The 14,880-nt window shown below is 50.2% G+C and overlaps 1 protein-coding gene across 2 annotated transcripts; it reads left to right on the top strand.

Annotated features, from left to right (window-relative positions):
* Positions 1 to 1,384: 1,384 nt before the first annotated feature.
* CSRNP1 (cysteine and serine rich nuclear protein 1) lies at positions 1,385 to 12,075 on the top strand. Of its 2 annotated transcripts, XM_065744908.1 has the most exons (5): positions 1,385 to 1,493; positions 5,987 to 6,182; positions 8,403 to 8,662; positions 9,326 to 9,622; positions 10,251 to 12,075. In XM_065744908.1, exons 2-5 carry the CDS (start codon positions 6,011 to 6,013, stop codon positions 11,235 to 11,237), a joined length of 1,716 nt encoding a protein of 571 aa, XP_065600980.1. In that variant the 5' UTR covers positions 1,385 to 1,493; positions 5,987 to 6,010; the 3' UTR covers positions 11,238 to 12,075. The 2 variants fall into 2 exon arrangements, with proteins under 2 accessions (XP_065600980.1, XP_065600979.1); XM_065744907.1 differs by lacking the exon at positions 1,385 to 1,493 and having other exon boundaries at positions 5,960 to 6,182.
* The last annotated feature ends 2,805 nt before the right edge of the window (positions 12,076 to 14,880 follow it).

Genomic DNA, 14,880 nt, shown 5'->3' on the forward strand with positions numbered 1-14,880 from the left:
AGATTGTCCTTTCCAACCTTCATGATTCTGTAATTCTCTGATCTCAGATGTCCTTAAATCCTTTTGGTTCTGAACACCCTGAGGCATCCAAACCTCTCTTGGGGTCCCAGAGTGGCTGTGGCTCCCAATCCCCTGTGAAACTTTGAGGGACCCAAAATCCTGTCAGGGTCCCAACATGATTGTGGAACCCCAAACCCTCGTGGCATTTGAACATCCTGAGGTATACAAACCCCTTCTGAGGCCTTAGTGTGGTTGAGAGTCCCCAGACTTTCATGGGATCTGAACTCCCTGAGGCATCTAAATCCTTTATGGAGTGGCTGTGAGTTCCTCTATACTTTTGAGGGATCCAAACACCCTGTGGCATCCAAATCCCCTTCAGGGTCACAGTGCAACTGTGATTCCCAGATTCCATGTGGGATCTGAACACCCTTAGGCATCCAAACCCCTTTTGGGATCCCAGTGTGGCTGTGTCCCCAAAATTTTGAGGGATCTATACACCATGAGGCATCCAAATCCTTCTCAGGGTCACAGTACATTTGGAGGTTCCCAAATTGCAGGATCTGAAAATCCAATCCTGAAGTACCCCACTTGGGGTCATAGCATCATAGCATGGCTTGGGTTGAAAAGGACCTCAAAGATCATTGAGATTCAACCCTCTGTTGTGGGCAGGGACACCAACCACTAGAACAGGCTGCTCAGAGCCACACCCAGCCTTGCCTTGAATGCCTCCGGGGATGGGACATCCACAGCCTCTCTGGGCAACCTGTTCCAGTGCATCACCGCCCTCTGAGCGAAAAACTTCTAACATCCAACCTAAATCTTCCCTGTTTTAATTCAAACCCATTCCCCCTTCTCCTATCACAATCAACCCATGCAAACGGTTGTTCTCCCTCCTGCTTATACACTCCTTTCAGGTACTGGAAAGCCACAGCGAGGTCTCCTCGGAGCCATCTCTTCCTTCTCCAAGCTGAACAAGCCCAATTCCCTCAACCTTTCCTCACAAGAGAGGTGCTCCATCCCTCTCTGTCCATCTTAGCACTCCTCCTCTGTACCCACTCCAGGAGCTCTGCGTCCTCACTCCAGACGGGGCCCCACAAGAGCCGAGCAGAGGGGGGGACAATCCCACCCCCTTTTATTAACGCAGCCCAGTCTCACGCCCAGCTTCTCATCCACCAAAACCCCTCCTCGGTGCCTCTCTCCAAGAGCTCTCCCCCGTTCCCGCTGTGGCTGCGCATCCCCAAACTTCCACGGGACCTAAACTCCCCGAGCCGCCGGCGGGCGGGGCGGGCAGGCGGCCCTGAGTCAGCGCCCCGCCCGGGGGGGAGGGCAGGAAGCCGGCCCCGCTCCTGTCACCGCCTGCGTCAGAGCCCGGAGTTTTCCACTGACGAAAAAGGGCAGCGCGGCGCGGCGCAGCCCCGGCAGCGGCAGAGCGGGAGGCGCCGCCGCCACTGCAGCCGGAGCCGCCGCGCCGAGAACCGCAGCCGCCGCCGCAGGTATGGGCCCGGAGCGTGTGTGTGTGTGTGTGTGTGTGTGTGTGTGTGTATGGGTGGGTGGGTAGGGGGGGGTGTCCGCATCGAATCGCCGACGGTCCGGCTCGCTGCCGCTCCGCGCTCGGGGTGTACGGATCGCGTCCGTCCGTCGCGGCCGTCGGGTGCGGGCTGCCCGCGTCCCGCAGGACGGAGCCGGGAGGGGGAGACGCGGAGGCGCCGTCTGGATCGGGGCCGCTGTGCGCGGGGTAATGGGGGGGGACTCGGGGTAACGGGGTGGGGAACGCGGCGGTCGGGACGGGGAGGTGGGGATTTGGGGGGGGGGGGGTGAAGGGGGGTGGTCTCGGCTTTGAGTGTCCCCCCCCTCCACACGGTTTTCCAGCGCAGTGCGTGCACGGCTCCTCCGGACCCCCATTGAATCGCAGCCCTCGCAGTTTTGCGATGTTGAAAGAAAAGCGGGGGGGGAGAACGGGAGGAGGTGTTGAAGGGGAGGGGGGGGGGGGTGGGGGGAAGGCTGACCGGCTCGCTCTGCCCCGAAGCTCCCGGCCGGGGATGTATTCCCGTCGCTACAGCAACACCTACCGGCGCTCCGACGGACGCACCGACGGACGGAGCGCCCGCAGCGCTCAGCGCGCAGCGGCGGCTTTGGCAGCGCTGCTGGGGATAGGGAGAGGGGAACCGGAGGGACCGAAGGAACCGAAGGGAACCCCTCCACGCGCAGAGCTGCCCCAGTTTCTCCCCGAGCGCTCATCACCTCCTCGGGGGCACTGTGGGATGAGGCTGATGCACGGGGACAGCCCTGTCCCAGAGGCAATTATTAGTTCTTCTTATTATTATTATTATTAGAATTATTTTTTATTATTTTTATAACTTTTATTATTTTGTTATTTATATTATTATTATTATTATACTGTTTTATTATTATTTTCTTTTTCTTTTTATTATTATTTTTTTTATTATTTTTTCCCTATTGTTCCTCATGGACCTCTGCGTTTTAATTACTACTCCTTTATTATTATTATTATTATTATTATTATTATTATTATTATTATTATTATTATTATTATTATTATTATTATTGCCTTTTCTTTTTTTCCGCTTTTATCCTTTCTCACGGAGGACACCCTGAGCTTCGCATTCCTCCTTTTAATAATTCAGCTCAGGAAAGGCGTGGAGCCGGGTGGGGGGAATGGGGGGAGGGGGCAGCGCACGGCACAGCGTGTACCTGCGGGGAGGGCACACACGGAAACCTGCCGTGAATTATTCATGGGGCGTAATCAAGTCGAGGATTTTCCTAGACAAAAGCACGCGTCACTCTTTTCATATTTATTGCGGTGCAGAGTACATCCGAACCACGCTGCTGGTCGGGCTGTGTCAGATAACGTTTTAATGCGTTTCCTAATGTTTCTTGTTTACCTTTCGAGCTGTCAGCGAGGCAGAAGGGCTTGATGCCAAACCTACAAAGAGCCTTTTCTTGGTGGGATTCCCTAATATTGGCTCACGTGTGCCCTGCTTCCCATGGAAGGTGCTGGCAGGAGGACTGCTTGGGGCACAGCAAACGCTTGGGGGCTATTTATAACCAGGGGAAGGCTGTGAAACCCTAAACCCAACCGTGGGAGAGGGTGAAAATCAGCTGGGCTGAACTCTACGGGCTCCCTGAAGTGGGGAAGCGACGTCGTTAAATTGTTAAGTGGACGGCGGTGATCGAGGGCTGATGGCTCCGCGCTGGTGTCTTTTTTTGATGATGTTGAGGTCATGCGGTGCAAATAACACCTGGGAAAGGGAGAAAAACCTCCCCGTGTTCAGTGTGCAGAGCTGTAGTGTTGGGTTTAAGCGCAGTATTCAGCCCCGCTGAAGGCTCGACCGCATGCGCTGGGGTTGCGGGGTGCCGGTGCTCCCTGCTTGTTTCCTTTCTTTGAGCCCGAGTTGCTTTGCAGACCAAACTTTGCTTTCAGTTCGCGTGCAGATTTGGGATCCTTCCACCCTTTGGGGATCCTCTCCAGTCAGAAAATGAAATCGCCAATGCTGCCGTTCTCCTGCAGTCCCCCGGGAGCTGCTTCCAGGAGAGGTGCGTGGTGCTGCATGCTTTGCTCCTTGCAAAAACCCCAAACTTCCTCCCGGTGCCTGTGCGCAGTCCCTTACAACCGGGCCCGGTAGGATTTTGGGTGCCCTCCTCCACCCTGGGCTGCACGAACGCTTTCTGAAATCCAAATGACTCCAAGTATTTACTGTTGATACGTTGTCCAAGTGGAGGATAGTTAAAACATTAATTCTTTGCATTCCTGCGTATTAGGGCTTTGCTCTGCAGCTCGCCGTGCGCCAGAAACGGGACTTAGCGGATTCACTTCCCTTCCCCCTCCCTGCTAAACACCTCCCCCCCCCCCCCCTAAAAAAATGCTTGGAAAAAAAAAAGGAAAAAGAGAAAGAAAAGGAGGGAGACAGAGAGAGAGAGAAAAAAGAAGGAATGCACATCTGGGCTAAATATTTGTTAGAAAGTATTCCCAGGATAGTGGGAGTTCTGGTGCCAGAGAGGAATTCCTGCGGGTTTGATCCATTGCATTATGTACTTGTTCCAAAAGCTGTTTTCAGTAAAATAGATGAGTAAGAAGTCTTAGCCAAGAACAGAATGTCTTTTTTGGCAACTGAAAGGAAGATAGGATTATTTTATTTCAGGTTATGTAAAAAAGAAAAGAAAAGAGAGAGGGAGGAAAGGTGGTAAAATCCTCCTGCGCGCTGAGCTGCTCGTGGAGATTTCCACGGCTGAGCGCTGATATTTTCTGTTTTTCACGCGGCTGTGCACATTTTTGTGACTTCTATGGCAGGCACAGACGTGGATGGGAGTCTCAGGCTTGCGGCATCGCCACAGCTCAGCGATCCCAGCCGTGGTTTCAGCAGCACTGCTCTCGTGGCTTGGGTTCTGCCGCCAAGCACTGGGGCGAGGAGGGGAGGGCACTGATGGTGCCCTGGGGAGGGCACTGATGGTGCTCAGCTCAGTGGAGGGCACTGACTTTGCCCTGATGGCTGAACCCCATCTGGACGATGTTTATGTGTGTGGGGGGGGAGGGCAGATGGATGTGGATGTATTTGGTCAAAATATATGTAACAAAGTGGTACCGTCCGAAAAATGGAGAGGAGGGTGTTTGTGTTGGACGGACTGCACGTGGGAGGAGTGGCAAACTGAGGCAGGGATGGGGTGAGCTTGGCCAAAATGCTGTGTTGCTGTCCGAGGGCTTCACTCTGATGCCCGCTGGTGTCCCTGCAGGATGGGCCAAAGCCTAAGTGACATGAGTGCTCGCTCAGCTCCCATCCTATGGGCGTGTTGAAGAGCTGCGTGCTCCTCTGTTGGCTGGAAGGTGGCATCTTCAGTAAGGATGGAGCAGCGAGCGGGTGCAAACCAGAGAAAAAAGGCAGGAGAGGGCTCAGCACCGCTGCTGGATTGGACACGCTGCCGCAGCCACCTTCTCCACATCAGCTTTGGGTCAAGGCCTGACAACCCAACCTCTGGCACACGAGGCCCTGTGCAATGATTAACTTCTTCCAAGCCCGGAACCGCTCCATCCACCCGTCTTTAACCTTTCAGGGGACTGCTGGCTCCTGGAAGCTGTCAGTGATTGACTGATGAGCAGCAGGGCTTTGCAGGCACCCACCGTCGCAGGTGCTGTTGTGCTATTGAGCATCCCATCACTGGGAGGTTCTGAAGTCTGTGCCGTTTCTGTGCCGTCTGCTCAGGGCTGTCAGATTTCAGTTCACTTCAGACATGCAAAAGAGGATGAGAAAGTGATACGGTCACGGGTACGAGGAGTAGGTTGTGCTGGTGGGAGGATTTCACGAGGGGGCATGAGGACACCAGGACTGTTAGCACTGGGTCTGCACTGCCACCACGCTGCTCCAGGGACGCTGGGCTGTGAGAAGAGAGTGAAGGAAATGTAGGAATCTAGGCAAGCACAGAGCTCCTTTGTTTTTAATTAGCTACGTTGTTTTTAATTGCTACTATGCTTGATACATAACCCAGCCTAAACAAGAATAGCTTATTGAATGGGGGACTGACTATGAAAGGCACCGTGAGGAGAAGGGCTGTTCTTCACAGTTGATATATTTGTATTTCAGTGCTTCATTTAATAAGTCTGTTTCCCCAGGGGGCTATAGCAAGTAAATCATGCCAACAGATTGTTCTCTGCAAACTGGCTTATTTTTGTAATTAGCAAGACGCTCAAGCTGTAACTGCGCAGAAAGCGATCGGGGGAAGGAGTTAACATAAAAGAATTAGTAAGCAAAATGTAGTAATTATTGCTGGATAATGTTTGCATCGATTGAATGCGTTCCTGGACCGTCACGTTTCTGCGGCGCCTTTAAAGAGGAGAGGGATTGCAGCTGGGAGGTGTGGTTGTGGGGTGCACCTTCAGGGAGTCACACCTGCGTGGCCACGCGGAGCTCGTGCAGGCAGTTTGGAAGCAGAATGATTTCCCTGGCTGATGATGCTTCTCTCCCTTCTTTTGCAGTTATATGAGCAATACGGCGTCACCATGAGCGGGGTGTTGAAAAGGAAGTATGAAGAGCTGGGGGATGACAGCACCTACTGCTCCTCCTCCTCCTGCTCCCCTCTGTCCTCCTCGGCATCCTCAGGCTGGGACTCGGATGAGGAAAGCTCCCGTGGAGAAAGCAAGCCCGGCTCGGCTGTAGCACCAGGCTTTACCCGTGAGTCCCCTATTGCTAGCCCTGTTTGCCCTGTCCTTATAACCACCCAGTGTCTTCACAAGAATCTTCCTCAGCCCTTTCCCTCACTGTTTTGCCACTCTTCTTGCAACTTTTTTGCCCAAGTTCAGATTTCTGGTCCTGTGGGATGCATGTGTGAAGAGGTGTCCGGAGGACACTGCTATCAGAGCATCCTCCACCCCTCAGCACGCTCTCAGCTGTTCCATAGGCAACTGTGGAACAGACAGCCTGTAATGCTGGTTTTGAAAAATGATTAACCAGCAGCCTAATTACCATTTCAGAACCCGTTTCCTATGTAAGGTGGGGACTTTGCCAAAGAACACGACACGTTTGACATTGCCTCCGCTGTCAGTACAGATAAATGCTATTTTGTTTTCCCAGCATTATCGGTTTTGAGGGCTTTTAGGAAAACATGCAGAAGACAAGGTCAGAAAATCCCTTATCTGCTGTGCAAAGGGAAAAGAAAGACAATAGGAGACCATCTTTGTGGAGGAGAAATGGTCCAACCCAGTAAATTACACCGAACACCCACTGTATATAGCAGTTAAGCTCCACTTAGCAGACATACACAAACACGCAGTGGTCTGAAAAGGCTTTAGAAGTCTTGTAATAATAAAGAGTCTCATTCTTGCTTGTCTTCCCAGGTTTGGTGACAAAACAATGAACTTTTTGTATTCTCTGGCTCCACTGAAAAAGGGTCAGGAATGGAAAAACAATTTGGGGGGTGGGAAAGGAGGGAGAAGCAAATGCCAGAGCGCAGCAGCTCGGTCGATAGATGCTGGCGGTGGTTAACTTGCCTCTTGATAAAGAGCTGATGGCTTAGAAGATTGAATCAAGGTTATTATGAAAAAGCAACGCACAATGCAAAGATAGCATCAAAGTGACGGCGCAGCCTGGTTTGAAACCCTCAGCAAGTGAGCCGAAGCTGCTGACGCAGCTGGGTGAATGCTGTTTTATTTCTTTTTTCTTTTTTCTTCTTTTTTTTTTTTTCATCTGGAACTGAAATGCAGTATTTTGGCAAGCAAGACCCGTGAAACATAGGTGCAGCTTGCTCTTCAGTTTGTACTTTCTCAGCTTTGCTGTCCAAGCAGCACAGTGCAGTCTCGTGCTGGGGATTCACCAGGCCCTTCCTGGCTGCTCATTCTATTCCCACTGCTTCATTAGCTGAGCATAACACCAAAAAACCCAGGCATTGAATTTGTGCATTGCTGCCTCTCCTTCCTGACATGCAAGCAGCACCCAACTGCTGCTGCTGCTGTAAGAAGGAAGGGGACAGATTCATTGACAGGGTCTGTTGTGATGGGACAAAGGGAGATGGTTTCAAGCTTAAAGTGGAGAGATTTAGGTGGGTTATAAGGAAAGATTTATACAGTAAGGGTGGTGAGGCACTGGCACAGGTTGCTCAGTGAGGTGGTGGGTGCCCTGTCCCTGGAGACACTCAAGGTCAGGCTGGATGAGGCCCTGAGCACCTGGTGGAGCTGTAGTGTCCCTGTTCATTGCAGGGGGTTGGACCAGATGACCTTTAAGGCTCTGTTCCAACTCAGACAGTTCTGTGATTCTGTGAAATTGCCCTGCCCCATTATTCCACCTCCACTTGCTCCATCTGCATGTGCAGAACCTGGAGAAGCTCTGCTCTAAGTGTTTACCTGTAATGTTTACCTGGGGTCACCTGCATCAAGAGTATCATCTTTGCAGCTGCTCTCAAATGAGTCTTACAAGAATAAACTGTAGATTCATGGTTCCTCACAGTGGATGGCAGAAGGAAGTACCAGGAGGAGCTGTCATTTGGGCTATTTTCTGCTCTGCCCCAAAAGCTGGAGCTGAAGCATCAGTGTCCCAGCGTTAAGGGACCATGGGGCCATGGGACAGCAGGCAGGGTGCAGGGTGGTTGGCTGCATGTTCGTTCTGCTCTGCTGCATGTGAAGAATAAGCAAATGCATTTCCTGGCAGAAGTCACAGTGGGGAGGAGAAGCAGTGGGCGTTACTTTGGGTGAATCTGAGTGGTGACTCCAATGCATCGGGACTTGGCTTAGTTTCCTCTGTATCCACTTGCCACCCTTAGATCCTAAAGCACAAGTTGCTGTGACCTTATCCTATTGTGTCCTCACTGTGAGTCCCGTTTGTAGCGTTTAGCAGAGTATTTTACCTCCATCTGCAAGATGGCATTGCTGACTGTAGGCTCTTTTTCTTCCTCATTTTCAGCCACGTCCATCCTGAAGAAATCCAAACGGCTAAAGAAGAACAACGTGGAGTTCGACCGGGTCACTGTGTTCTACTTCCCTCGCTGCCAGGGTTTCACGAGCGTGCCGAGCCGTGGGGGCTGCACGCTGGGGATGGTGAGCAAACACAGCTCCTCCCGGCAGTTCACCTTAGCAGAGTTCTCCAAAGAGCAGGAAAACGTTCGTCGGGAGAAACTGGAAGAGAAATTGAAAGAGGAGAAGTTGGAAGCCTTGAAATGGAAAGTGAGTGGCTGGATTTTGGGGGGTTTCTCTTTTCAGGAAGGTCTTTTCTTTGTGTTGGTCTTTCTGAGTCCTTGGGGCATTGATCCTGAACCTTTGGTGGGTCTCTGAGAAACACAGCTCAGTTCTCTGCCCTTGAGAGAAGTGATGCTCTGCTCCTAGCAGGTGTTCACCAGGTGTTCATATGGGACCTGAGTAAGACACTGAGCACCCTGTGGTCTTTGGGCTCTCGAGTTTCTCTCTGGAAGCTCTGAGGCAGATATTGATCATGGAGGTGGCCATCGTTGGGGCAAGTCAGGAAGCGTTTAGACAGTGCTCTCAGACATATGGTCAGATGTTTGGGTGGTCCTCTGTGGAGCCAGGAGTTGGACTTGATGATCCCCAACTTGGATTATTCTGTGATTCTATGATTCATTTATTGGCACAGGCTGCCCAGGGGGCTGGTGGAGGAACACCATCCCTGAAGGTATTCAGGAAACGTGGAGATGTGGCATTGAGGGACGCTGTTGGCGGGCATGGTGGGGATGAGTCAGGGTTGCACTAGATGACCTTAGTGGTATTTCCCAGTCCTTATGGTTCTGTGATTTCCCCTGGCTGAGGTGTTGATGATTGCTGCCTTGGTGTCCCTGACAGCTCTGTAACACTTTGCCCACGTTTTGCCTTCAGCTCACAATGAACGGCACGAAGGAATCAGAGGAAGCCAACCAGCTCACCATTGAGGACATCTCTGACGACGACATCGACGTCAGCAACGTGGACCTGGAGGATGGCTTCTTCCTCCAGCCCTACCCGGCCAAGAAGAGGCGCGCGCTGCTCAAAGCCGTTGGGGTGAAGAAGATTGACAAGGAGGAGAAACGGGAGCTGCACAGCATCCGCCTGTCCCGGGAGGACTGCGGCTGCGACTGTCAGGAGGTCTGCGATCCCGAGACCTGCAGCTGCAGCTTGGCGGGCATTAAGTGCCAGGTACTGCCCTATCTCATGCACCTCCTCAAGGTGAAGTGGGAAAAGCTCTTGGAGATGCTGCTGGAGGTGTCTGCTCCGCTGTATTTGGGGGCAGTAGTCACTGCTGTGGGTGCTGCTTGCTTGCTCTCTGCTGTGGTTGCAGGCTGGGTGGTGTAGGGTGTGTGTGTGCAGAGGTGTGTGCGCAGGCAGTTGGATGTGTGCAGTAGGACTTGTGCTCCATGTGCATGTCACAGCCCCCCCCTAGTGGCTGCTCACAGCTGGGACGTGTAAGTGCCGCAGATGCCAGTGGAGCAATTTGTCCTTCACCCTGCTGAGAGGCAGAAGCTGATGATACAGATCAGATATTAAATATCATGGTGCAACATACAAAAATTCACATTTGCCCACTTATGTCTCCTTTTGGATCATTACATTTTGCTTTCTGAAAAAAAAAACAAAAAACCTTTAACTTGTTTCATTTGTACCAAAATTCATCTTTTTTAACATAACTCTTCCAAAGAGTGCTGTGGAATTTTTTTTACTTCGTGTTTTTTCGGCTTGTTTTTAAATGCCAAACCGAGTTTGGGGTTGAGTCAAGGTGGCTTGGGCTTCGGGTGAGGGTCCTCACCCCCGTGTTCTTCCCCCACAGATGGACCACACCTCCTTCCCCTGCGGCTGCACCAAGGATGGCTGCGGCAACACGGAGGGCAGGATCGAGTTCAACCAGGCCCGAGTTCAGACCCACTTCATCCACACCATCATGAAGCTGGAGCTGGAGAAGCAGCAGCAGAGCAGCGAGGGGGTGGCAGAGGCTGAACCACCGTTCCGGGAGCGGTTGCCCCAGCTGGGCTGTGCAGCAGCAAAGGGGCCCTTGGAGGAACGCACGGTGCCACTGGCTCCAGCCTTCCAGTTCAGCCCCGAGTTGGAAGCCCTGGGGGAGAACAGCTGCAGCAGTGACATGACGGACTCCTCCATCTCCTCCCACCCCAGCGAGGACCTGGAGGAACCTTATGAGAGCCTCCCCTCTGACAAGTCCCAGTCAGACGTCGATGACGATGGCTTGGCGCGCATCCTCCACTTCAATGATTCGGATGCTGAGGAGGAGGGAGATCACTGCCAGGAGGACAACCTGAGCTGCTTTCACCCCGCCGACTTCTTCATTGAGGACCACAGCTGTGAGGCCAAGCCTGGCCCCGGGGCCTCATCCCACCTGTCTGAGTGCCTGGATGAGAACGCCAACCAGGACAGTGGCGGGCTGCTGGAGGAGGCCATGCACGCACACTGTGATGGAGTGTCGTGCTGCGCCCCAGCCCCAGCTGAGTCGTGCTCCAAGAGCTATGCCGACCTCAGCCTTTCCTCTGACTCCTTGGATTTCTTCCAGTCCTTCTCAGACTATAACTTGGGACCCCTTTACAACTCCTTGAAGGAGTATGAGAACCTTGATAACTTCTCAGCGTTACAGTTTCAGTTGCCTAATTTCCCCGGTTTCCCTCAAGCTGGAGATCAGGGCTCCTGTTTCTTGGAGTCTCTCATTGGTTTGTCCGAATCCGTCCCCGAAACCCCAGCCCCTTTCACAGACAATCAGCTCTTAGAGGATGCAATCAAGTCATCGCTGATGGAAACGGTGAAGGTGTGAAGCTCCCAGCTGGATGGGGATGCGAAGGACTGGCAGCATCGGGCTGCTGAAACCAAAGCCAAAGGGCGGTTGGACAGGCAAGCTTTCAGTCGCGCTATGTGAAAAAGGATACAAATAACCATCAGACTTTCTGAGCAGACAGACTATTTTTGGTCTTTATAGAACGTGGACGTTTTGACATACTGCAGCTACAATCAGTTCTCTTGCTGTTTGTGCAAACATTTCTACACTTTCACGGTGGGGCGGGGGGGAGGGAGGGAGGGAGACTTTCAAGTATGAATTTCCTCGTGTTTTGTATGCAAAGACCTGTTGAGAAATGCTCCTTGCGAAGGTTGCCAGTCGTACACACAGCCCCTTCTAGAAGCGTTACGGTGTTGTGGGGACTTTTTGAGACAACTTTTGAAGCTGTATTTATTGTTAAAGTTTGTGATTTGCATTAAGAGCCGACCAACACGCTCTTGCATTTAAATCGGAAGAGGTTTACAGAAGAGAGCCGTACACTATATACATAATCATCCTTCATCTATTTATTGCAAATTCCAGAATTTAAACTAGCCACTGAAGCTTGAAGTAGCATGAAACCTTATTTAAATTGGTGATACCTCAGATGTATTATGTGTACAATCATATTTTTTGCATAATATATCTGTATTTATTTATTTTCTACCTGGTAGTACATGAATAGCACTGTGGTTTATCAATGACCTGGAGGGGCCATGAGGTCTCCAGCAGCACACGTCCTAAAGAGGACCCCGTTGTCTGAGTCTGGGAGGTGCTGGCTGTGTGGTCATCACCTCACACTGCTACAAGAGCTGAATGCAAGGTGGGTGGGAAGGGAGGGATGGGGGAGGTGTGAACCATCCCTTGCAGACATGATAGCGTGAAGGTGTCTGATTTCCATGATACCGCAGAATGAGCAGAACCATCCCCTTTTTGAGGAACATGAGCTAGCTCTATTTAATTAACAGAAAACACCTAAATCTTTCCATAAATTATTTTCTAATTTATTGAATTTCCTGAGGATTTGTCCATGAGATCTTTTGCGATCACTTTCGGTGCCTGAATATGCCAACAAAGAACTGCCAACGAGGGAGGAAGCCAGGGTAAACTCTGCAGCCCGTGGGGCTTTGGAGAGCAAAGTAAAGGGCAGCAGCACCCTTAGGATTCCCAAATGTTGAGGATATGGAAGCTCCACAAACTTGTGGGCCAGACTGTTCATACTCTTTTTTTCTTAATAGGTAAATTGGGTAAATCAAGGAAGGAAGATGAATGATGAAGGTTGTTGGGTTATTTATTGTTTGAGTATGACTGCAGAATGGAGGGAAAAATAAATGATTGCGCTTAGGAGGGAAATTAGAGGCCTCCTTAGCTTTTTGTTGTTTGAATCAGCCTGAGAACATGACACTATTTGGCTATGCCATGTAACTGGACCCAAAATCTGCACGCCAGTGATACACAAAGTGCCTACGCCAGCAGCATGAGCATCTAGGTATCTCGCTGGAAACCCACATCTTTATGTGGAAATCCCCCCTTGCAGAGGGTGCAGAGCCACCCAGATGGGGGGAATTATCCCAAATGTGGGACCTTTCCCTGAGTTGGACCCTGGATGTCCCACCAGCAGGGACAGGGCTGCTGGGGACCTACCCCTGGGTGGACAAACAGCCTTGCCAGGCTCCACGGCACCCTGCCAGCAATTTGGAAAGCTTCTGGTGTACGAATAGCGCAAAGGCTGTATTTTTTTTTTTGTTTTATTTTTAAATTATTATTGTTATTAATTATTATTATTATTATTTAATTGTACGTCTTCTGATATTGAGCCGGTCAACCTTGAAGCAGAGCCAACCCGCCACGTCCTCCCACGAGGCGTCACCCCGGGGCCATCCCCACGGGCAGGAGGGCGACTGTAGGAATACTACTGGCAGATGGAGGATTTCCTGGACATCTATCTATCTATCTATCTATCTATCTATCTATCTATCTATCTATCTATCTATCTATCTATGTTATTTTTTGTCGTTGTCGCCGTCGTTTCCTTCGACTGAAAATCCCCTTGGGTTATCTTCTAGGTGGAAGTCACTGTCCTTCAGACTGCATCAAAAATACTGACTGTTGGAAGTCTGGTACCATTCTGTATTTATTGGCACTAATATATTTTATAACATTCCTTGGTTTCTCTGCATATATATATGTATTTATATATATAAAATATATACATATATTTTATATATATATACACACACACACACACACACACACACACTTTTTGTAAAGGATGACGGGGATTGACTCCTGCCTTTGTGGATTTTGTGTTTGGTTTTTTTTTTTTTCTATAATTTATTCATTTTATTTGTGTCAGTGCCAAAAAAAAAAGAAAAAAAAGATATATTTTTTTTTTTCCTGAGGCACTGAATTGTAAATATATAATTTTTTTGTTGTTTTTTCTTCCTGGTATCTATGTACAAAGTCGCCTGTTAAACAGTTTTAAAACTGGCTATTTATTGACACGATCTGTAATTATCTAATGTATTGATTGAAACACTTGGGTTTCAACATAGCTTTATTTTAGCTTCCTTTGTGTATATATTGTGATTACGTTGCTTAAGGGTACAAGTTAAAAAAAAAAAAAAAGCAAAAAAAAAAAAAAGCTTTATTTTTACCTTATCCATTTGCATTTGTTTAAAAAAAAAAGGAAAAAAAAAAGAAAAAAAAGCGTACTTGTCTACAGCTGCTGTCTCTCATTTCATCAAAGCAATATGAAGAAATTTCCATTACACTTTCAATAAAAGGATTTTGTTTGAATGAGGCAGCGTCTTCGCCCTTCTCCTTGCATCATCAGCATTGGTTGTTCACTGCTCTGCTGTGACCCGGACGTTGGGATGAGGGGTGTATAAGCTGCATTGCACATCACAGCTGTCTCCTTCTCTGGAGATGTCCAGGACCCGCCTGGACACCTACCTGTGCAACCTGGGCTGGGAGCTGCTTTGGCAGGGCGTTGGACTCGATGATCTCTAGAGGTCCCTTCCAACCCCTACAGTTCTGTGACCATTTTGAAGCTCCTTGCCCCAGGGTTCCCACCCCAAATAATGAGATGGACCTCAAAACCATGGCTCTGCCCAGGGACAGGTGTCTTCCCAGAGGGGTACCCAGTACCAGAGAAGGAAAAGCGTCAAGGGATGCCCTTGGGGTGGGACACTGCTCTCATCCCCATTCCTGCAGCTCTGTCCAGACCTGGACATTGAAAGTGCACTGAGCAGAGCATCTTTATGGGAAATGGTGGTTGTATCAAATCCAACGGAGCCGTGGCACAGTGGGTTGGAGTAGAGAACACGAGCTGGATTTGGAAATAACTTGTCTTCTACCTGACACTGATGTTTGAGCCCCTCAAAACCAACACTGGGTGGGAATAAAAAACTCAAAAGTCCATTGCAAAGGTGTTTCCCACTGTAGCTGCAGTTCGTGTTGATGAACCATTAAATGCTCACCTTCACCATGCCAAAATAGTCCACAATGAGCTGCTATGGTTGCCACAGCCTTCCTGCTTTTTCACCCCAGTGGGAGCCTCCTGTGTTACTTGTCCCCCTCCATGGCAGCGTCCATGGCAAGGCTGAGGCCAGCTGTATTTCAGCACATGGCAGGACAGACG

Source organism: Cyrtonyx montezumae, unplaced genomic scaffold, assembly GCF_038088225.1.
Source record: "Cyrtonyx montezumae isolate F1298 unplaced genomic scaffold, pur_monq_1.0 scaffold_32, whole genome shotgun sequence".
In the NCBI taxonomy this organism is placed as follows: Eukaryota; Metazoa; Chordata; class Aves; order Galliformes; family Odontophoridae; genus Cyrtonyx; species Cyrtonyx montezumae.

Bases quoted from the DNA above. Each gene is read 5' to 3' on its own strand.
- CSRNP1 (XM_065744907.1), top strand. From the start codon at position 5,960: ATGATGCTTCTCTCCCTTCTTTTGCAGTTATATGAGCAATACGGCGTC. The intron at 8,663-9,325 runs GTGAGTGGCTGG...TTTTGCCTTCAG, and splicing joins TGGAAGCCTTGAAATGGAAA to CTCACAATGAACGGCACGAA. The intron at 9,623-10,250 runs GTACTGCCCTAT...CTTCCCCCACAG, and splicing joins TGGCGGGCATTAAGTGCCAG to ATGGACCACACCTCCTTCCC.